This window comes from Acipenser ruthenus, chromosome 2, assembly GCF_902713425.1.
Source record: "Acipenser ruthenus chromosome 2, fAciRut3.2 maternal haplotype, whole genome shotgun sequence".
NCBI lineage: Eukaryota > Metazoa > Chordata > Actinopteri > Acipenseriformes > Acipenseridae > Acipenser > Acipenser ruthenus.
Window position 1 is genome coordinate 61,180,196 of NC_081190.1, and position 23,568 is coordinate 61,203,763.

The 23,568-nt window shown below is 38.7% G+C and overlaps 1 protein-coding gene across 1 annotated transcript; it reads left to right on the forward strand.

Moving 5' to 3' along the window:
- The first annotated feature begins 771 nt into the window (after positions 1 to 771).
- On the forward strand, positions 772 to 23,238 carry LOC117408663 (glycerophosphocholine cholinephosphodiesterase ENPP6-like). The gene is made up of 8 exons (XM_034013860.3): positions 772 to 1,070; positions 10,963 to 11,142; positions 11,331 to 11,442; positions 16,613 to 16,754; positions 17,811 to 17,990; positions 18,126 to 18,263; positions 20,919 to 21,042; positions 22,668 to 23,238. Exons 1-8 carry the CDS (start codon positions 827 to 829, stop codon positions 22,868 to 22,870), a joined length of 1,323 nt encoding a protein of 440 aa, XP_033869751.3. The 5' UTR covers positions 772 to 826; the 3' UTR covers positions 22,871 to 23,238.
- Positions 23,239 to 23,568: the final 330 nt, after the last annotated feature.

Consider the following 23,568-nt stretch of genomic DNA (forward strand, 5'->3'; position numbering starts at 1 on the left):
TTGTTACAAACTGATACTGTGTTTTTAGTGTAAAACACAGTGATAATATAATGCCCCCTCTTCCTTCCAACCCTTGCAGCACAACTCACAATTTTCTACAGAAAAGTTGGTGCTAATTTAAAAAGCCTAAAATATAAAAGCTTTAAACTAAGTGCTTAAGTAATTATACAAAAGATGTTTATACATATTTTAACTTTACAGCACTGTGTTATTTTATTTTGATAACACTTGAGTGTTTTTTTTGTGCGTCGAAAGTATATTCTCCAAAAAAATAAATAAATAAAATAAAAAAAACATTCGACAGATACTGATTAGCGCTAAACTTAGATTTAATTTCATGGTACTCTAGGATAGGTAACGTAATCCATTAGTGCTAATCGGGGTCTGTGAAACTTGTTGCTGGTAGTAGTGGTTGTACCATTCAAAGAAAAACATTTCGCAACGAAAATGTTTTCAATGCACAAAGCAGGAACATTAACAGAACAGAAGACGTATCGTGATGTAATATTGTTGGTCATTTAGGCTACCATTAATTTGACTAGTTACAACTTTAGCCATACGTTAAAAACTACTAAGAACATATTTAAAACAGAAATCCTAAGCATGACATTCCTGTTTTAAGACAAAACTGTTAATTCTTCACTCAATTACAGGTTGTGTAGGACTTCTAGCTGTCCTGGTGCTGGAATTAAAGGTCGTTTAAATATAAGACCTGATAAACTCGCTGCTGAGATAGGACCCGCCCTTGTGGTGATTGCGAGTCGCTGTTGATCCGTGACTTTTCAAACTCGCAGTGTAGTGAAGTAAGTCGTGGAGCTGGACCATCATGGCAAACCAGGCAGCAGTTTGTGCCATTTTCTTCATTATCTGCACATTATCTGGATCATGCCGGGCAAGCCAGAAACTTTTAGTTTTTCTGATAGATGGCTTTCGTTATGATTATATAAACGATAATGAGTTGGTCTCCCTGCCTGGTTTCAAAGAAATTATTGAGAGCGGCGTTAAAGCGGATTACATGACCCCTGATTTTCCAAGCCTTTCGTATCCTAATTATTATTCTCTCATGACAGGTAAGCGTTTCTCTTAAAATGTACCGTAATTCAAGTTATTAAAAAAAAAGAGAATTCTCATTGTATTGCACTGTAGGGTACTGTTGTAATTGGTGATGTAGTTGCCCGAGGTGCTGCCTTAAGTTTGATGTTGTATAAACCAACATATTGTAAATTGCGTTGTATTTGTGTATGAATTATACCTGATGAAAAAGAGCCATCTTGAGGAAAATGCGCAAAACTCATACATTTTGAGGCAGGGGTACACAGCGAATCCCGAAACAGTAATAATGATAATAGAATCTTACATTATATAATTAAAAAGTTCTTGTCTTGTACATTGCGAATGGCAGTGGAGATACAAGAGGATGACTTTTTTCTTTTGTATTGAAATAAATAACACAAAAATGCATTCCTAAGATAAATGAATTTTTTTCTTTCTTCCCAAAACGTATCAGGTGTAATATAGCTGACAGGCTGTGGTTTAAAATAGTATTTATTATTAATTTTTTCATTTAATACAGTAAAATTCTGTTCACACCTGTCCAAGAAAAATTGACCATTCATATGAGGATATTCTTTGGGGATCATAAAAAAAATGCATTGTGTGTGTGGATTTTATTACAAATATACTGAAAGTGTTTTTCAAAGCATCAGAATATACACCTTTCAAAAGACTTGATTTCAAAATGGCAGCTACAGTACTTAAGATGCCAGTTTGATGTTGATTGCTGTAAACTGCAGAAGAGATACATTAGAGGGGGTTTGGGTGGTAGACAGTAGTAGGGTGTTGGAGTGACTCTTTGAAGTCGATTTGTGGTGTAAAAGACACCACAAATGGTGTAAAAGAAACAAACTGAACTTTCCTATGTTTATTTTTACATGTTAAAGTTGTTGATAAGCTCATTGGTGAATTAAGCACTCTCTATTCTTCTAGTGTGCACAGATAGCACAACCAATGGCTATGTGAACTTCAAACATGTCTCATCATCTCTTATGTGAAAGAAGTTGACTCTCAATGCAGTTTCCATGTGGTTTTGTGATGTGCACTACTGTCCATTAGAAGGAATAAACTGAATCCACCAACCACTTTTAACTTGTGACCTCAATTGCCTTCAGAATTGAAATGCAACTGCATTAATCCACAGCACCACCTTCCTGTCCAATTGGCTGACTGGTATCCTCGGACTTGAGTGAACAAAAAGTGGAGTACTGGGTGGCTGTAGAGTTACTTGTTTTGCATTTGCAACATTACATACATGTAACTCAGTTATTCTTTATTTTCTTGAATATATTAACAGCAGAAAATAAATAAGTTTTGCATTATTACAACTTTACAGACCCTATGGAGCTGCAAAAGCAAAAATACAAATAACTAATTCATAGGTAGGCTTTGCTTGATATTTCCAAATGAAAATGAGTTACTGTTTCACTGTCAGAAACCCAGTCCTTCTATAATGCTCAACCATGTGCTGTGTATGAGCTCATTTGCAGCAAAAGGTTCAGGACACTCTTCCTCAATCAACTCTCAGCCTTAATACTGCACTTATTAATTAGGTTCTGGTAACTGACTAGTTACGGGAGGTTTTCCACTGGCCATTTCTCCAGCGAGAACCAAACTGAATCTCTGGCCTCACAACACATCTGAATCTGTTGCTGGCCAAGCAGGGCCAGATATTTGCATTATGTTGCACCAGCCAGTACACTCAAGGAAGGTGAACAACACCATTTCAGATGTATTCAGTAATATATAAAGAACGAAAACAAAGAAAAACACAACCATAACCTCTGGATCCGCCTTTCTCCACTTGCCTTTTAATACCGCGTCATCAACATGCGATTTGGCACATTTGTTGCATTATTATTTATTTCTTAGCAGACGCCCTTATCCAGGGCAACTTACATTTGTTACAAGATATCACATTATTTTTACATACAATTACCCATTTATACAGTTGGGTTTTTACTGGAGCAATCTAGGTAAAGTACCTTGCTCAAGGGTACAGCAGCAGTGTCCCCCATCTGGGATTGAACCCACGACCCTCCGGTCAGGAGTCTAGAGCCCTAACCTCTACTCCACACTGCTGCCCTATATGATGTAAGTTGCACGGCTCAGGTTCTGCAGTGGAAAAACAACCAAGCTCCTTCTAAGCCGCAAAAAAGCTGGCTGGATACAATCCCGGTGTGGCTCGGTACGATCGCAGAGCGGCGCAGTACGATCCCGGCGTGGCTTGGTTTCTCAAAAAAGTTTATTTACATTTAAAAGGGTTTGTCTTGACTCATAGAGGTTTTAGACTTTGCTGGTGTTCTGGTCTTATACTCATTTACTGTACAAACAACAAATGCCCTACATGAGATCATTTTTTACTGCTTCCTTGGATCCCTTGTTTGTTTGGCCCAGTACTCTGTACATCTGTAGATCTGTACAAACAAGCATGCTCACATTTTATCCTAAATGCTTAGTAGGACAACCTGATACAATAAATCATTGCAGACAACAGGCTTTAGTGAGGTTGTTCCAGTTAAAAATTCTGTTCAAAATAAACCCTATGAGTAGAGCATAATGTTAGCAGAGTGTGTACTCCTTTAAATCAATATTATTCCCTTTGATCAAAAAGGGACTTTTTTTATTAAAAAGACAATAGTATCTAATGAATGGTAATTTGCCCTGAGAGACCTCCTCCCTGTATTTCTAAATGCCCCTTGTACTCTCTCAACCCCGTATCTGTTTAAAACAACTGTTACATTTTCAAATAATAATTTGTAGATAAGTCCCTTAATCATTTAGATATATTTTAACAAAGGTGGTTTAACTAAAGCTAACAAGAGTTAAAATAAATCTGTTATTCATTTTTTCCTGCTACTTAGGGTAGATGGGTAGAAAGATATTAAAGAAAAATAAGAAGAAACTAAATAATAATAATGGTTACGTCTTTCGGTGCAAATTGATAATTACAATACCCCCTTTTGTTTGAATAAAACCTTTCGCACACATCTATTATTATTATTATTATTATTTATTTCTTAGCAGACGCCCTTATCCAGGGCGACTTACAATCGTAAGCAAATACATTTCAAGTGTTACAATACATCTACTCACAAAGCATGCTGATACTTATAAAGGCAACAGAGTAACACAGCAATCCACAGATTAGGATGAAACAGGAATCTCAACTCAGTAAAATATTGCCAAGGACAACTTCCAAAGTAGCTGTGTGAAGCCCTCCTTTGAGCATTAAAAACTGGTGGAACAGAGGAAATGCAGCCTTGTAAAATTGAAGTAAGTATCCAAACCTTCTTTAGCACTATGAGAAAGGCATGGGCAAGGAGAGTTAAGACCAGTCTCACCTGCCCAGGGCAAGCCTGGAGATACATTTTTTAGTGCCTAGCAGTTAAGACCTCATTTTAACATAATTTAATTAAACAAAAATCACAGTAGAAAATCTGGAACACACTTTGAGGAGTAAGTAACTTCAAATAGATGCTTTTACTGTTCATTCTGAATAATTCTGATTACACTTACTCAAACATTTGTTTAAGTGGCTTAAACAAGGAGTTCAGGAGCTGCTCTTAAATTCTAGTTGCCTTCTACTAAAGGAAATTTGATCCAAAGTGGCATTTCACTAGATGGTGCTGGCTCTAGATAGGTCTAGCCAATGTTACACATATCTACTCTAGGCAACTAGAACTGAAGAGCATCTGCTGAACTCTAAACACAGACCTATCAAAATAAAAATAAAAAAACAAAGTATCAAAAATTTATAAAATATGAAAAAGCATAAGATCATACTTATTATACAGTAAATCACAATTTGTAAGTGCCTTTACTTAAAAGGTATTTTTCAAAACTCAACACAAACCCGCAGTAGAAACTCCTCTTCTTTGTATATTTTTTTACTTTGCAACTCAAAGCATTCACCTGTCAATGCAAGTAAACAGATACAATATAGTATAGTAGTCTACTATTTTTTTTCAACTGTGTTTTTATAATGGTGGAATAGTTGTTAGGCAGTGTGGAGTAGTGGTCAGGGCACTGGACTCTTGACCAGAGGGTCGTGGGTTCAATCCCAGGTGGGGGACACCTCTGCTGTACCCTTGAGCAAGGTACTTTACCTAGTTGCTCCAGTAAAAACCCAACTGTATAAATGGGTATGTAAAAATAATTTGATATCTTGTAACAATTGTAAGTCGTCCTAGATAAGGGCGTCTGCTAAGAAATAAATAATATACTATAGCCATTGTGTTAATGGTCAGGAGCCTGGCACAGCTGTCTTGAACCAGACATGCAAATATGCCCTGGTCCAGCTAGTTACTGACACAACATTGGACTGGTTGTTTAAATCAAGGAGTGATCCCCATTGTAGTCTCTAATGGGCATCACATATCTGTATGACGAGTTCACTGTACAGTATTTTACGACCTACTTCAACACTGCCACTATTGTCAGTTACAGTGCATTTCTCTGTGTGTGCTGTTGATGGTAGCAACAAAGCCACTTGAACATTCTGTCAGATGTAACAATGAATAAATGCCCTTGAAATAACAGCATCTAATGTGTGGGCCAGGTGAAATGCATTCACGAGGATAGACCTCAAGGCTCTTCTTAAAATTGTAGATGTCTTTTCTATTAGGAAATAGTTCTAAATCTCAGTTGTATCACTTATTACTTTACAGATACGAATAAGATAATGGAAAAAAAAAACACCAAGGCCACCCAAATTCAGAGAAATAAAAGCATGTCTTGAGTGTGTGTCAGTCACCTTTTCACCTGTATGCTTTAATGAATGAGCATCGCGCAGATTTACATGTAGTTTTAAAATCCAGTTTTGTCACGCATTCATTATGTCGATGTGTACTGTTCAATAAGGTATAATCAGTACTGGGCACATTACTGAAAAGAAGTTACTTATTACTCATTACTCGTTTCTTCAGAAAAAGAAAAACTAATATAATGTCCTTATTTATTACAGTACATGGGTAATCGCTCAGTAACGAGGTGCAAACAGCTGATTGATCGATCTGTCAAGCTTTTACTACAGTAAAGTTCTGCCTTTATTGAAATATATATGAATGGCAAGGTAACAAGGTGAAAACAGCTGATTTGTGGATTAGTAAGAGCGATTACTACAGTAATAAGCAGTGCGTTTGTTATTTATATATATATATATATGAATGTGTGGCAGAGCGAGAGTCCTGCCTATGTATATTGTGGGGTTTTGTTGGTGGTTGGCAGGGATGGGGTTAATTCTTAACCCTGCCAAAAGCATGTGAGAATGCGGCTGCTCCTTAATTTGATAATTAGCGATAACTGGGAGCAGCCGCATCACATAAAAAGGAGAGCTCAGGTCTCCATTGGGGAGAGGAGTTGTTGTGTGTTGATTTTGTTGTGTCTGTGTTTGTATGGTTTTTATTTAGTCAGTGAAGGCTAATGCCCAGCCTGACAGTGTTTTTGTGTTTCATTTATACCTTTTGTTTTGGCCCTTGTGCCTTTTCATTTTGTGTTTGGTGTTTTGTTTATTTAATAAATTTGAGCGTAGCAGCTCTTTTTGCACCTCATTCCCCTGTGCTCTGTGTACTTCTTCCTGGTCTAGCGTTACCACAGAATCCATCCTGTCACACATGTTGTCAGAAGAGGGACACGGACACAGTGCCTCCAGAACACCCAGGCCAGGATCAGTAATGTGTGTGCATTAGTTTTTTATTTTTTATTTTGGGAAAATGGGAAGAAAGCAACAGAATCAGCAGCAAGAGCCACTGCTGGCTGGCTACCAAATTTGTCTCGCAGAAGAGTGGTGGCCCTGGCTGTGGTAATTTTGGGAACACAGTGGCCATTTACCCACTCCCAATACCAGGAGGAGAGGTGGTCTGATGTGCCTGAAGAGAGGGAGGAAGAGCCCCGTCAGTGGTGCTTGGCCTGTGGGGAGGATGACCACCTAACGCCCCGCTGCCCGGGCCGAGCCTGGATGGAACTGTTTGCCCAGAAGAGGGTGAAAGGGAGCAGCAGCTGTGCCCGGAGAAAGCCCAGAAAGGGCGAGCCAAAGTGCCCAGTGCCCAGAAGGGGGGAGCCAGAGTGTCCAGCACCCAGAGGAAAGGAGCAAGAGCATCCACAGCCCAAGAGGGGTAAGCCAGCATCTCCAGAGCCCAGAGAGGGAGAACTACAACAGTCTCCAGAGATAGAGAGAGACTAGCTGTCACTCCCGCCTCCACCGCTAGAGGGAGACTAGCTGTCACTCCCGCCTCCACCGCTAGAGGGAGACTACCTGCCGCTCCCGCCTCGCCGCTAGAAGAAGAAGCCCCGCTGTCTCCAGCGCCAGAAGAAGAAGCCCCGCTGTCTCCAGTGCCAGAGGGAGAAGCCCCGCTGTCTCCAGCGCCCGAGGGAGAAACCCCGCTGTCTCCAGCATGAGAGGGAGGGCCCCCGCTGTCTCCAGAGCCAGAGGAAGAAGCACCGCTGTCTCCAGCACTGCATCTATTATTGAGGGGAGCACGGCGAAGGCCAGGATCACGTCCACGTTGCCTCCCGAGGGTCCGGTCCAGCCGTCACCTGGGGAGACTGGGTCTCCATTGCCTGGGGAGACTGGGTTGCCATTGTCCGAGGATGCCAGGTCGCCGTCCGGGGGTCTTTCAGTGATGCTGTTGCCACCTCCGTGGCCAGGAAGTCGGTTCTTATCGTATTGCTGCTGACTCCTGGGGATTTGTTGCTTCAGCCACCTGTAGCCCCTTGTTAATTCTGTTCCTGCAGAAGGACTTGGACCGGGACTTTTGGAACTTTAAGGGGGGAGGTGGCCGTTGGGGCCAGATGTGCTTTGCACAAGGAGAGGGATGTGTGGCAGAGCGAAAGTCCTGCCTATGTATATTGTGGGGTTTTGGTGGTGGTTGGCAGGGATGGGGTTAATTCTTGTCCATTCCAAAAGCATCACATAAAAAGGAGAACTCAGGGCTCCACTGGGAGAGGAGTTGTTGAGTGTTGATTTTGTTCTTTCTGTGTTTGTATGGTTTTTATCTGGTCAGTGAAGGCTAATGCTCAGCCTGAAGGTGTTTCATTTATACCTTTTGTTTTGGCCCTTGTGCCTTTTCATTTTGTGTTTGGTGTTTTGTTTATTTTATAAATTACAGCATAGCAGCTCTTTTTGCACCTCATTCCCCTGTGCTCTGTGTACTTCTTCCTGGTCTTGCGTTACCACAGAAGCCATCCTGTCACAGAATGGCACATAATGAGATCCAAACAGCTGAGTTTGTTCGAAATATACAGTGTGCTTACACGGTATAAACAATGCCTTTGTTATTGAAATCAATAGCAAACGGCAAGCGCTATTTGTCCAATATAAATGGCTGCCCGAAATAACCCTGTATGGTGTAAGTGGTGGATACTGTATATATAAAATCTGTTGGTTCTTATTTATGTCACTGTTGTGCTTCTAATTTAGTCCCGTTCTAATTGTGATTTTGGCTGCTTCTGAAGATTTCCAGGATAATAGCTTTCTTTTTGGCTTGCTTTTTGTAACAATACCTCATGCTGGACCACATGCTTAACAATGGTGACCTGGTTGGTTAAGAATCATCAGTATGTAGGACATTTTTTTTCTTTCAAATTCTCTGTTAACAAAGGTTGGGACACGCAGTAGTGAAGTTGACCTCTGAAGTTGACCTCTGACCTAATATTACATGTGACTTTTGAAGTTACAGCTGCATAGAGACACAGCTGTATTGTTTGATTTTCCATTAACAGGGTTTCACTGCTGCAATACTCTGACCATATCAATGATACAGACCACATGCTTTGACATAGGGTCTTTATAGTTATATTATATTCTATAATTCTCTCACTAAAGTTGTTAACATTGTCGCTTTTCATCCACTGCATTTTTCATATTTTTCAGGGGGTGTCTTATTCTGTTATAGATTACAAAAGTAAATGAGTTAAATTCAGTCTTCAATTTCTTTGACTTTTACTGACTGTTCTGTGGGAGGTAAATCCAAGTTAAATAGGCCATTTTCTGGAATTAATTAATTGAGTAAGCTTCCACTCTGTAAGCCTTTGCTTTCTCAAACCAGCTCTAAATTAAAGAACAGTAATTCATTTTGCACTTCATTTCTCGAGGGGGGGGGGGGGGGGCTAAACATGCTTCACCCTTAGCCTTAAAGTGAGAGCTGTGTGTGCTGCATTTGGTCTAATTTTAAGACATTTTTTCATGTATTCTCTTTTCTTTGGTATGGATTTTTTGGTTCGTTTCTATATCATGAAATAAAGACAGAAAACCATAGCATCTCATTCAGTAACAAGTACATATATCTCACTGAAGTATCCATCCACACACACTTGAACAGTAACCATGGAAGGAGGAAAACACTTTTAAGGTGTCCATGAAGCCAGCCTGATAAAATGGGAGGGATTGCGTCATCAGTGGAAACAGCTCTATTAAATGCAGTAAATCTGAGGATAGAAAGATATGTTCTTAAGTCAGTCTTTATGTAATATGTATGGTAGCTTTGTGGTTTATTTTTATTAGGAGCAATCAACCAATGACAAAGTCTGTCAGTTTACAGTCTTAATTGGTACCAATATCCACATTTTCCATTTTGATATACTAGTGAGTTCAAAGTTTTCCAAGTCTGCAAAACAATAAAAAATAATAAAACAAACAAGCTTTATGATAACCCAGTGATAGGAATGTGCAATCTGGAAATATAGACGAAACTAACTATGAGAACACCTTGAGTTGTTTTTTTGCAACATCAATGCTGATGCTCATGTAAAAATTCTGGTAAAGTGCAAAAGACTCCTTAATTTGCTCTGTTGGTTTGTTGTGTAACATGGATTTGGAGGCTGAATAGTAAATACCAAGCAGTCCTATAAATATTGCCAGCTATAGCTTGAAACCTAAGTTTGACCTCGGTAGAATGTTAGCTCTGGTTATGACTATGCTATCTGGAACTAGAATATATCAGCTAAAAGAACACAGGCATACCGGTATTCTAAATTGTGAAGATATTGATATTTAAGATGTTCCAATACTACAGTATAGTCTGACATATCTTTACAGTTTTTAAAGTTATAACATGGGTCTTTCTAACAATCAGGGTTTGTGTCAAATATTTGTGAATGCAGAATCCAATGAATCATGAAAATGTATTATACTGTACATAATGTCCAGAGTCATACAGAAACTGTTGGATTAAGTTATACTTTTACCTACACTGTAAAAAAATACTGTATTTTTACAGTAAATTTACCTTAATATTGGCTTAATAAAACTGTATTTGTAGATTAATTCTTGTGTATATTTCCATATTATTAAAGCTACATAATTTTTTTAAAGTTTTTTACACGAGTATTGAACAACTTTTACCGTAATTGAAAAAAACGTTAACATGTAAATATAGGTCTTTTTTTCCCCACGGGGGTTTCTTGCCTATAGAGCAAAAAAACTCTGTGGCTCAGTGGATACTTTGCCTTTACAAGTCCAACAAGCACAGACACCAGTGTCACAGTATAAAACGCGTCATCAGGAATTCTGAGTCTCAGTGTAAATTCTCACTTATATTTTTACATGAATGGTGTATGGAGAGTGGAGGTTGCAGGGAAAATAAATTAGTAGAACTTTTTTTTTTCTTGTTTCTTGCCTTTGGTTTTGTTCCAAAATTGTATTTTATTTTGATCCATTCCCATCAGATATGTGTTCTAAATATGACCCACCCCTAAATGTTGTGTAATTGCACATGGAGAAAAAATGGATTGCTTTTTGTTGAGTATTTTTAGGAGTGTGAATGTGGGGTCTTGTGTCTCGTGCTGGCAGCTAAGCAGTTTCTCCTGTCCCATTGGTAATGCAGCAGGTACTATGTGCTGAGGTCATTCAAGATGATATATATATATATATATATTTAAAGACTTAAGCAGTGTTTTCTTTTGTTTTAGGTCGAAACTGTGAAGTCCACGAGATGACAGGAAACTATATGTGGGATGAGAACACAAACAAGTCCTTTGATATCGGAGCCAATAATGACAGTCTTTTGCCGATGTGGTGGGATGGATCGGAGCCGTTATGGGTCACTATGCAGAAAATGAGAAAAAAGGTCAACATGTATTACTGGCCTGGTTAGTACTATGTCTTGGCATTTCTCTAGTTATTAGCATTGAAGTTCTTTGGATGGTCACAATATGACCCTAGCTCAATTTTCAATTCCCTTACTAAATGACATGACACTCTGCACTTTCAGATATTCACCCGTTAATTCAGATTCACTTTGTAAAATGTAATGTCGGACTTTACTGTTTATTTCCAGGCTGTGAAGTGGAAATTCTAGGAGTTAGACCAGCTTACTGTCGAGTTTATTACAACACTCCATCAGATGCAGACTTCAAAGCTGCTGTTGATGACGCTCTGGAATCTCTGCGGTAAGAAATATGATTTTATTGATTAGTTACTTATTCCAAATAAATTAATTTCCATTTATTATTTTGGTGTTCAGAAAGGAGACATCCACGAAAAATTTAAAAATGAACAATTCTTTAATGCATTTGACAAATGCCCTTGCCCTTAATTTAAGCATAATATAATTTGGTCTAGCCTACCTTGCGATACAGAATTAGAATTGTCCAGACTACAGTTAGAATAAATTATATTTGTAGAAAAAGAAAAAAAGAAAATCCTCAGGGTTTGATCACTGGAGCTCGATAGCTGCCCCAACTACCTAATAAAAAAAAAAAAAGCAAATAAAAATGAGAACAATATCTTGCTAGCGGGCAGGACAAGTGGCACACAGGCCACCCTCCCCCAAAAGACAGACCCACTTAGAATGAATGACGTCTGAATGGATCCAGGGCCTGTCCACTGGAGCTCGATAGCTGCCCCTTAAACTAGCCGAACTAACTACCTAATAAAATAAATGAAAATATATCTTGCCAGCAAGCAAGACAAGCATGCCGAGACCACTTTCCCCCAAAGGACAGGCCCACCTCAACCTCCTTCACCTTGCAGAATTAAACCACCCAGTGCTCAGGTAAGGAAAGCTGAAAGAAAAGGTGACAGGAGGAAACCTTAGGGAATCCATAGCCAAGGGTTTACCCTTCCTCTGGGTTCAAGCAGAAAATAATAATTTAGTTTATTGACATAATGTTTTTTTTTGTGCGGCTAAAATATCGGAGTCATTTTTTCCCAATATAAAGTTTATATGCCCCAGAAATCACCCCAATGCCAAGAAAGGTGTGGAGAAATGTTCCTGGAAGCAGCTGAAGTGGCGGCGCCGATTCTGAAGGAATGTCCAGAGTAATTTATCAGGAGGAAATCCAGCACATAGAAGAGATGCGCGGAAATGGTCGCAGAACCAATTTCTGGAGACAACTGTTCCTTCTGGGGTGAAGAAAAGGGGTTCAGATGAGCTGGCGGCCGGGTGCATTGACAGAGCAGAGAAAGGACAAATAATATAAGTCGTTCTAGATAAATATATGTGTGTACCCCTTTTCTTCCCCGGTCAGTCTTAGAATGTTTTAAAATGTAAGGAATACATGACCTGAGGATGAAGATGGAGATCTCCGATGCAGAGGTCGAAAGCCTGGGTCCAGAAGGTGATTTTGCCGCACTGGAGGAATCCGCTTTATGCAGAGATGAACATTGCTTCCTGGAGGGCGTCTTTGTGTGGGGTGAAGCTGTTGGTGTGAAAAGTGTTAATAAGGAATTACAAGACTTTTTTAGTAATGGGCAGTTTGGAGGATGGAGGACGGAGCAGATCAGAGCAGATCATCGGATGCCTCGTAGCAACATTTGAATCAGAAACAGAATCCATGGGAAGGAGGTTAGAGGAGTGTGGCAGGGCAGAAGAAAAGCCCTGCATGTAAATAGGGGGCAGGGCAACGCCCTGCTTAAAATATATTGTGTTGGTTTAAAGAAAAACAATGTATTCCTATGATTTAAAAAGGAATGGGTTATTGTTGTATTAATGCACTGTATTATATTGTATTAAAATGTATTGTTTTATGTTTATCTAAAACAAGTGATTTTCTTTATTATTGTTTGGTTTGGATGTGGTCTGGCAGAGGTGATGATAGCAGCCCATCTCTATCAGACATCTCGTGAAAATGTGTGGTCGGTAGCGAATTAATTAAGAGTTGTTGTCGACCAAGCAGATATTAAAAACCCAGTGCAGAATGTGGCCGTCTCCAAATTAATTAATTGTTTATTAATTCGGAGCTGGCCATGTGTATATAAACTGTTTGTGTGTTTGTGGTGTGGGTGTTCAAGAAGGTGGAACGTGAACGAGAGTTCCATGTCTGGTCTGGGTATGCCATGACTCCGCCATCTTGCCCCAAGGAGGAAGAACTCAGAGTAAACGAGTTATATTGTAATCCTGATAAGTAGCGACGTATGGTAGGGAGGGACAAGTTTCGTTTGGTGGAGCAGAAAGTGGTAAATTTGATAATGGAATGTTCATAGGGCGAGGTAAAACGAATGGGATAGAGAACAGAATCTGAGGAACAATTGCCAGGCTGAGTTGTAAGTTGCTCGGGTACTTGAGAAACTGAGTTAGCCATTGGATTGAGGGCTGATTCGGAAACAGATGCTGGTTTAATAAATTATGAGATCCTTGAAGATTGAGCATGGTACTGGTAGAGTCCGAGAATAGTGCATGGAATTTATGAAAATTAAAACCAGATAGAGAGTCAGCTATTAGATTATTTGAGCCTGGAACGTGAATGGCTTTAATTTTGAAAGGACCCAGCATGGAAACCCAAGTGAGTTTCCTCATGAATTTCATAATGGCAGGGGAAAATGCCTTTGTTAGTGATTGACACTGTAGATAGCTTGTCACAATTAAATGCTATAACTTTTTTACCATAGGTGACCCCAAATTACAGCAGCAATCACTATAGTGTACAGTTCAAATAAAGCTGAAGATATTTCCTTTACAGGTAGATGCAGGATCTCTGAGGGCCAGTTTCCATAGAACCATTTAGTTCCTAAATGCCACCGAAACCTTGAGAGGGGGCAGCATCAGTATACAGGTTGAGAGAGGCAGGGCATGAGATGATGTCATCATGTCGAGATACTATTCCAGCTTGAAAGAAGACTGGACCATAGAGTGATATCTGTTCAGCATCCAGCATTGAGATTGACGTGGTGATGCAATTCGGATACAGAAGAGGCTAGATTCAAGTGAGAAATAAATGATCTTGAGGAATAATCTTTGTGGCGAAATTGAGATGGCCAAGTAGAGAAAGAAGTTTGCGTTTAGCACATGGCTTTCGAGAGCTGAAATACTTTTAAGTCTTTAATGTGGAGTAGTTTATCTTGAGGGAGGCAAGACTAGTAGTGGGTCCTAGAGTTTTCTCCTCCAATAAGGGAACTCCAAGTTCGAGAAATAAAGATTTTAAAATACTTATGGAGTGAGCAGGGGGCTGGTCACTAGAGTCCACTAATAAAAAGTCATCTAGTAGGTGAAGTACGAATGGAAGTCTGTGTTCATTTAAAATAATCCAGCATAGGGCCTCAGACAGGGAATTAAATGTGTGGGGACTACTCCTGCATCTAAAAGTGATGCGTACTGCAAAATAATATAGTTTTTCCACTGCATCCCGAAAAGGTGCCACTGAGAAGGGTGAATGGGCATGACTTTGAAAGCATCAGCAATATCAGCCTTAGAAAGCTACGCCCCTTGACTTGCTATTTTAATTGAACGAATAGCATCGTCAATTCTAGCAAAATGTAAAGAAAATTGGTCAGCGGGAATTAACTCATTGATACTGGGGATGGAACTGGAATGCAGAGAGGATAAATCAATAATGAGCCTTTTCTTACCTAAATATTTGCTTATGGTGACCCCCTAGTGGACTAATGTGGTACAGTGAAAAAGGGGCTTTGGAGAATGGGCCGATCATGAAACCTTTAGTTGTTTTCTTTGTGGAGGAGTAGATTGTCAGCTTCGGGATTATTTAAAGCAGATTTTAGATTATGTGAAATGTAAGACACAGAGGGGGAATGCTTGTGGGAACAGGATTGATGGGAGTAGATGGTGCTGGGCTTAGTCATTTTTGGACTGAACCAGCACGAGCACGCCGAGCGCAAGCACATTTGCAGATGTGGAGGAACCCACAGGAGGGAAAAGTGATTAGATTTCAAGATGATAGAAACATCGCCACAGTCCAGAACTCAATTATCATAGACTTCAAGGGAAGAAAGAAGCAAGAGGACTAGCTTTACGTTCTTACCTTCCTGAATTTGACCATGAAGTTTGCTGGAGACGATGAGGACGAGGCAGGGGGGGAGCTGGGATTGGAGACTCAGAGCTAGAGACTGCCATGGAGAGGTTGAAGGAATGAAGAGCAGGAAAACACAAGAAACTGAGCTGGAGTAGAGGATTGAATGGCAGCAGCAAAGGAACTGAGAGACATGGGATGAGAATCGAAATTGCAGCGAGGCTGAGGAAATGATTTATCACAGTTCTGCAGGGAGGAATGAGATGATCTAAAGCAGCAACAGCTTGGAAGTTGCCTGCATTGTAAATGCCGTTGGTAGAACCTGATGGGTTTGGGACGGGATCACGAGAATTCGAACCGGACCGGAGTTTGGGCTGGGGGAACATCGATATTGGGAGTAGACTGAGGCAAGGAGGCAAGCTTGAAAGTGGAGGGATCAGATTGAATGAGCAAGGTGATGAGATCCTCTCGGGAACACCAGCGCTGTAAGAATTTTTTCTGTTAAGTAAAGCTTTAAAGAGGCGAGGAATTGTCCAAGCTTTTTTGGAGGACGATCTCTGGCAAGATGCGAGCCTAGTAGAAGTCAGTTTGCTAGGTCCCGGAGCTGAAGACAGAGGACTACTGATGACAGGGATACGACAACTAATGTTTGGAGGACTCGAATCCATAATGCCAGGTAAGAAACACCAAACAAAGAAATGACAAGGAGGTGTAGACGAAGAGGGCTATTTAAAGGGACAGTTTGATTACGTATATAATTAGTGGATTCTCCTTTCAGAAACACAACAAAATTTCCAATGAAAATATACAGACCAGCAAAAGTAATACACCAAGTAAAGGATACAATTTGGTTGTGTTCTTCTGCTATACCATTTGAGTTTGTCATTCAACATCATAATTACATATTGATGCAGTGCAATACATTATAATTCTTATAAAAAGTGACTTTCACACAAATGTTTAAAAATGCCTCATTTAAATAACTAATTTTAACAAGGTTTGCCTATGCAGTACCTCCATCGTGTTTATATTCAGATTAGCAGCTGCCTGCACCAAATGCTTTACATAGTGTATAGGTATCTGCAATACACAGGCAGACTGTGTATTCAGTGTGCCTCAGCTGAAAGAAACAGAATCCTGGTGACAGTTTGGTTCAGGTAACCATAAAGACATGTTTTACTGAATTTCCAACTGTGGCTCAAAATGAATTCTGTTTTTAACCCCTTCATTTCTGCTTTTGGCTTACATGTAAAGCAGCATGTCAAGACTGTATAAAGGGACTGTATCTGGTTTAAAGTTGCCTGTGAACATAAATAGCCATTGATGCCAATGTCATTCTAGTTTCAATAATATTTCTGTGACACTTTTGCATTAGCAATGGCAGTGCAGACATGGCGGCTGTTTACTACGAGAGAAACGATGTGGAGGGTCATCACCATGGTCCCTGGTCAGCACAGAGGAAGGAGGCCACAAAATACCTGGATAATGTGCTGAAGGAAATGAATCAGAAAATCAAGGTCAGACATTCCAGGACTGACAGCACACACTGATAAATCATTGATAAAGAAATTAAATAAAATAGTGTATCTTATAACAGACTTGTGACATTCTCCTAACCATTCTGATACTTCTTGACAAACTTAAATAACATGAATGAATCTTCAGCAATGACTTCTGGCTTTACAAACCTCAGGCTAAGCTAGTAGTACTGTGTGAATCTCACTTAAGAACCTTTTTTTAAAGACTGAGTATTAAGGTAGGCTCTGGAATCAAAAACAAGGTGGCAATTGTTATATTTATGCAATGTAATCATTTGGCATTTTTTTCATGAATGCAATATACTTCAGAGTGTTACATGGGCAGTTGATTTCAAGGATAAAAGACGCTGCAGGTTTGGTGGGAAGGAACATCTTATCAAATTCATAATGAACAATAGCACCAGTAAAACATAAATGCCTGATAAAGGAGAAAGAATCTTCTAAATCCACTAAGAACAAAAACAATTGCGCCTCCCCATTGAACTGACAATCTGATATGTTGCAAGAAATTGGGTGCGAGCAGTATAGTTATAATAAGGGTATGAGTGGCAAAGATGCTCATTTTATATCATAAAGCACCTTTCATGTTATCTTATCCGCCGTCTCTTGTTTTGTGGGGTACATTTTCCTCCCTTTGTCACAAAATGATCCATTTTTATTGTAAGCTGTTTCTCACTGTACGTGCTGCTGATAATTTTGTCTTGTAGTTTACAATTTGAGTGAAAAACTGGAAAAAACATACAGCATATGTCTGTGTCACGGTTGCTAAGGAATGCAACGTGGCAAGATAAACAAAAGATATTTGCAATATTATTTTCTTTTTTATTTGTTATTTTTCACCAAACCTTTCTTAAAAAAAAAAAAAAAAAAAAACGCTTTTCTAAATTAATCAGTGCCAGTAGTTTAGCAGTAGATGAATGAACAATAGCAGAGAAGTGACTACAGTCTGAAGAAAACCTAGCCTCAGACAAGGCTTTGTTTTACTTCATGAATACTGTACTCTGGTAATCATCTTGACTTCTTAATTTATGGCAGGCGAAGAATCTACAGAATGACCTCAACGTTATCCTGTTTTCAGACCATGGCATGACAGAGCTTCAGTGGATGGAGAAAGTGATTGAACTTCAGACGTATATAAACCTGACAGATCTTGTGAAAATGATGGACAGGGGCCCAGTAGTCAATCTATGGCCAGAAGAAGGCAAATTAGATGAAGTGAGTTGATCCATGTTGGTTTGCAGCTGATCTCTTGAATATCTCTTCTGAGACATTGTTTTTGATATGTTGTAGTTTGCATGTATTTTTTAAGTCACAGAAAAACAGTAGTTAAGCTCTTTTTTTTTTTTTTAGGTTTACAATAAGCTAAAAGTGGTAAAAAGCATGACTGTGTATAAGAAGGAAGAAATCCCAGATCGCTTCCATTACAAGAAGGGGAAGTTTGTGTCCCCTTTGACCCTTGTAGCGGAACCAGGATGGTTCATTATTGAGGTAAGTCTAAGATCATAAGAAACCTCTGTGCAAAAAAACTAATGTATTTATTTAACCAGGATAACACCCTTGAGATATACATCTCATTTACAAGGGGGTCCTTGCAGGAGAAGGCGGCAAAAAATAGCATTATAAAATCAATGCTAAAAGTTGACAAATCATTCAAACAGGACGGAAACACTTACAACAACCATTAAAACAAAATACAAAATAAACCATTTCAATTTACACGGTCCTAGTCATAGTTAGTATTTACAGGATTGTAATTCTGGGCAGATTTAAAATAAATATTTAGCAATAATTAGTGGGGCTTGTGAAGCAAGAGTCCCCACTTTAAATCTTCGACATACTTCTTCTTCTTCTTATTATTCTTTGGCATGCTACTCCTCTTACACCGTTTAAGCTAGAAACGCCGTTCAAACTTTAAAACGTGTAGACCGGTCTGGAATAGTGTGTTACTAAAAGAGGTACACCTGTTTTAGTAACCGCACCAACTACGTTTTCTGTTAACTTTTAGAAATAACTGCCGTTTTGACCACTTTCCCAACAAGTTAGACAAATACTTACGGCAAATGAAATCTTCATCTACTTCTCTGCTATTCAAATATGAAATCAAAACAGAAATAACTTTTACCAATCAAGAGGTACACCTGTTTTAGTAACCGCACCAACTACGTTTTCTGTGAACTTTTAGAAATAACTGCCGTTTTGACCACTTTCCCAACAAGTTAGACAAATACTTAGAGCAAATAAAATCTTCCTCTACTTCTCAGCTATTCAATTATGAAATCAAAACAGGAATGGCGTCTACCAATGAAGAGGTACAGCTGTTTTAGTAACCGCATCAACTTCTTTCAGTAGGCTACTTCCCACTGTTGAATTAACTGTCATAGAACTTTGAGAAATTTCAAATTATAGCACATTCTAAGCATGAGACAATTAGTAAACAATGTGACTTTTGACACAAATCAGCTACTTTGACCACTTTCCCAATAAAGCAAGCCCCACAACTTTACTTGTAAAGTTACCATCTAGTTTAAATAAAGATATTGTGAAGAAGTTGTTTTTATGTATTAAAGGCAGTGAGTTCCAAAGAGGAAGTGTTTGATATACAAAAGCACGTTGGCCCACATTAGATCTCAATTTAGGGATTTTAAAAGCAGGCACATCATTTGATCTTAGTGCACAGGTAGAGTTAAATGTGTCCAACAAAGATGTAAAAGAGAGCTTATAATATAATATACTGACCAGTAACACATCAGACAATTATCTAATTTATTAAGCTCAAATAACAACTCATTTAATAAGTCAATAAAAAGCACACATGCTCATGTTATGGTAAATGTGAATCCATATTTGTAATGTTTTTGTTTTTTTCAAGCTATTAATAAACAAAACCTACTGATCGCTTTTTGCCCTTCTGCAGCAATTAAAATCTGCACTAATTAAAATGCACCGATAGGTTACAGTAATGAGGAGAGCCAGCACAGGAAGCTTGTGGGATTTATAGTTCATTCAAACTCCCTGAAGTAAGTCATCAGTAACCAATCACTACTTTTCCAATGCCTCGCGTAATTTCAGTGTCTCTGTAAACTTCATGTGACCTCTTCAGATGGAATGCAGGGACTGTGCAGAAGTGTGGCTATCTTAAAGGAGTGTTCAGTAAATGTTGTTCATTAATAGTTTTGGAACCACATGATTAAAAAATAAAATGCACATTTAGCATAATATTTTATAAAGTGTGAGAAATACATATATACTGCCATAGCTCCATATACTTTTGTAAGCTCTATGTAAACCATTAAATGTAATTTATGATGTTATATTTATAGCACTCCCTAAAAGTATGTGTTATGGGAGAGAGCAGATTACAAGATAAACATACGGACCGTGGACTCCGTTTTTTCAAAGGGCTGACGCTTACTCTAATAAAGATACAGACACTTATTTATTTACCTACGGGTGTAATTTATGTTTAACCATCAATCAAACAGCCTGTTATAAACCTTGTGGAGCATGTCAACAAGCTCTGGGCAGTGATTACTATCCTACAGCATGTTTTATATAATGGGCCTCATCTTGAAACTCTTTAAATGCTTTAAACATCTAAAGAGATCCAATACAAAATATAATATCATTAATATCCTATAGATAATTGACAGAGGCTACCGTTAAGCAACCTCAGCTTATTCAAAGATAAACCTTGGGCAGGCGAACATTTGGCTAAAAGTTCACGTAGGATATACCCAATGAAGATTAGAAACTGAAATACCCATGGAGAAATAACACATATCACTTTCTTTGTGTTCAATTCTGTATCCCTCCTCCCTATCTCCACCCTTGCAGCTACCCTCCTTAGTTTTCCTATTTATGTTCCAGGTTAACATATAAGAGGTATTACTGCGTGTTACCAATCTGAAAATCCAGGTGGTAGATAGCACAATGATGTACCATCCTAAAGTAAACTTGACGCCTCCACAAGGCTCAACAGACACATACAATGGCATTCCATATCTTCAGGGCTGTTCTCAAAGAAGAATGCCAACTCACAGTAATGGACAGATGCCAAGACAAGCATGTGCAACCAAAGCATGAAACTGCAAGACTGAATATCTTGACTGTAATCAGGCCTCATACAATTGTGTTTGTTTTCAGAGTAAAGAAAAGCTGCCTTACTGGGAGAATGCCACTGGGATAAAGGAGGGCTGGCAACATGGCTGGCATGGCTATGACAATGAATTCATTGATATGAGAGGATTCTTCATGGCATATGGGCCAGGTAAAGCAACCTATACCACTTGTGTTGCCTGATACCTTATTAGTTAAACATGGTATCAAATAAAACAGAACGTGAACCACAGCAACACCGACTAGCTCACTAAAATAATTGTTTTAACATTATTTATTTCCAGTTTACCCATAAAAGAGTAATAGCAATGGATGTAATTTAATTTCTATGACTGAGATGCCACTTGTTCCTTCTTCTTTTGAGATTACTTCTGCGAAACTTTCAAGACAGTTAATATTATGTCCTTGATATAAAAACACAGTTTTACAGAAGTCTGAGGTGGGGTGGGGGTATACAAGGTAATGCATGTCATTGACCATTTACAGATTCACGGTGGTGGCAGTTTTAGTATTATAGCATACTCCAAGGTTTTAATCAAATTATAATGTAAATTAGAGGTTATGCTGTTTGAATGGATGGAGCCAAATCTCATCAACACAGGCTGGACAGGCACTTTCCCTTGTAAGCAATGCAGAGGGGAGCACTGGCCCAAAAACAGAACAAAGGCACAGATATTTCAGGCATAACTTTCCATTCATGCCAGTGTTAGTCCCAGTTCTAGAAACAAATGTAATTATTATTATTATTTTTTTTTTTTTATATATACGATACATTCACCTAAAAGTTGGATTAGTCAGCTAATATTACAATGTTTGGTTTGTCAGTCTGTAAACAACAGTGGCAGTATGCGGCAGGTTATTTGTTAACCGTAAGCATATATTTATATCTGCAGGTAGGTGCTTTTAATTTAGTTTTATTGGCCTGTATTTTATTAAAGATGTTTTTCAATTATTAGCAGCACACTCTCCAGAATTTATTATTTTGCTTTACAATATTGGAACTAGAGTGGAGAGATGTCAGTTCAGTCATTTTCTATCTCAAGTGTTTATTAATCCCTCTCATGACTTTCTATAGGATTAACAAAAATATGATAACTGTGCACTATTATTTAATTCTAAAACTGTATAAAACACACAAAACACCAGCTATCTTTATCTCATGTATTTATTCTGCCACCACACTGCAGATTAACTTCCTTCCTGTGCAGCAGGTATTGAAACCCCACCTTATGCACACCTACGTCCTAATGCTTGCTACGTAGGAAAACGCCCTATAGTGTGGTGGCAGCATAAACTAGCTGCACCAGAGTGAAGTAAAATCTGGAAAACTAAACCATCTATTGGAAAATGTTGTTAGGCTAAAGAGAAACAGTAATTTTTTTAAAGCTGTGTTTTTTATGATATTTATGATGACCTAAATATGAAATTATCCTCATTGAGAATATGTCAGACACAGTCACATGCACATTGGAGGACATTTAAAAGCTGTTGAGTAAACTATAGTGAGTCGCAGTGACATTTCCATGCTGCCAGTGCTAGTAGCTAACAGAGACCCATATAGATTTCTTTAACTGACCAGGATTTTCCTCCCCTCTGAGGCTATACAATGCAAAAACTGTATAGTTGAAAATGTGAAGCTGCAGAAGGTAAATGTACATAAAATACTAAACAAAAAACATGAAATAAAATCAGAATTATCTGGCCGAGGCTTAAAGGTATGAGTCAAACTTGCCTGTACGTATGTCGCTGACTTTTAAATATTTTTTTTTTTTTCAGATTTCAAAAAGGCCTATAGAGCTGCTCCAATCAGAGGAGTCGATGTTTACAATGTCATGTGTAATGTCGCAGGGATAAAGCCACTGCCAAACAATGGCTCCTGGTCCAGAGTGGAATGCATGCTGAGCAGTAATGCCAACTTGGCACAGCCCTTTGCACTAAGCAGCTGTATGCTGGCTCTCATCCTCAGGCTGCTAGCATAGTGCCCATATCAGCATAGCACCCTTACCTTACTCTTAATAATGGAAGCAAAGTTTTAGTCTAGGTGCTTTATTTGTAACTTAATTCTGTATTATTATTCATTTTACAAAAACCTTAATAGCTCCCCCTCCCTTTCTAAATAATATTTGCAAATTGTGGTTTAGTTTCTTTTATGAAAGTTCTTAGCTAGCATAGCTAGGATATAAAAAAGTGGCAAAACATAAACGTGGTAGCAAATAAATAATATATTTTTTTGTTGTTATTTTTGCTGCTGCTGAAGTTGTAATTTAAAAATAAATAACTGTTAATAGACTGCAGTTTTTAATTTAAAAAAAAAAAACTTTCTGAAAATAATAAATATTTAACAATATTTCTGTTGTCTTCTGTGCTTCCTCCTTGAGTGATTTGGCAATGAGGTTTGTGGGGGGGGAGGGGTATCCAATTTCAATAAAATGCAACTAATCAATATTTGGGCCGACGATTCAATCCAGAGAAGCTGAATGTCGCTGCTTCTGGGGCAGTGTGTACACGAATTGTCACCAAGGTCGTCCTTGCTTCTTTAAAAAGCAGTGTGAAATCACATGGCTCTGCAGCACATCCCTCTCTGTTCTTGTAGCTCCAGACAGCTGTTCTAAGGGCATCTTCCGTGCAGCAGCAAATGGGAACAGGCAAATAAACAATGTAGCATCAGGGTATAGAT

What these genes read in the sequence shown, in the direction of transcription:
- LOC117408663 (XM_034013860.3), top strand. Translation starts at nt 827, where the DNA reads ATGGCAAACCAGGCAGCAGTTTGTGCCATTTTCTTCATTATCTGCACA. An exon ending in GACGCTCTGGAATCTCTGCG is followed by an intron (nt 11,443 to 16,612) that starts GTAAGAAATATG and finishes CTTTTGCATTAG; the next exon opens with CAATGGCAGTGCAGACATGG. An exon ending in AAATGAATCAGAAAATCAAG is followed by an intron (nt 16,755 to 17,810) that starts GTCAGACATTCC and finishes AATTTATGGCAG; the next exon opens with GCGAAGAATCTACAGAATGA.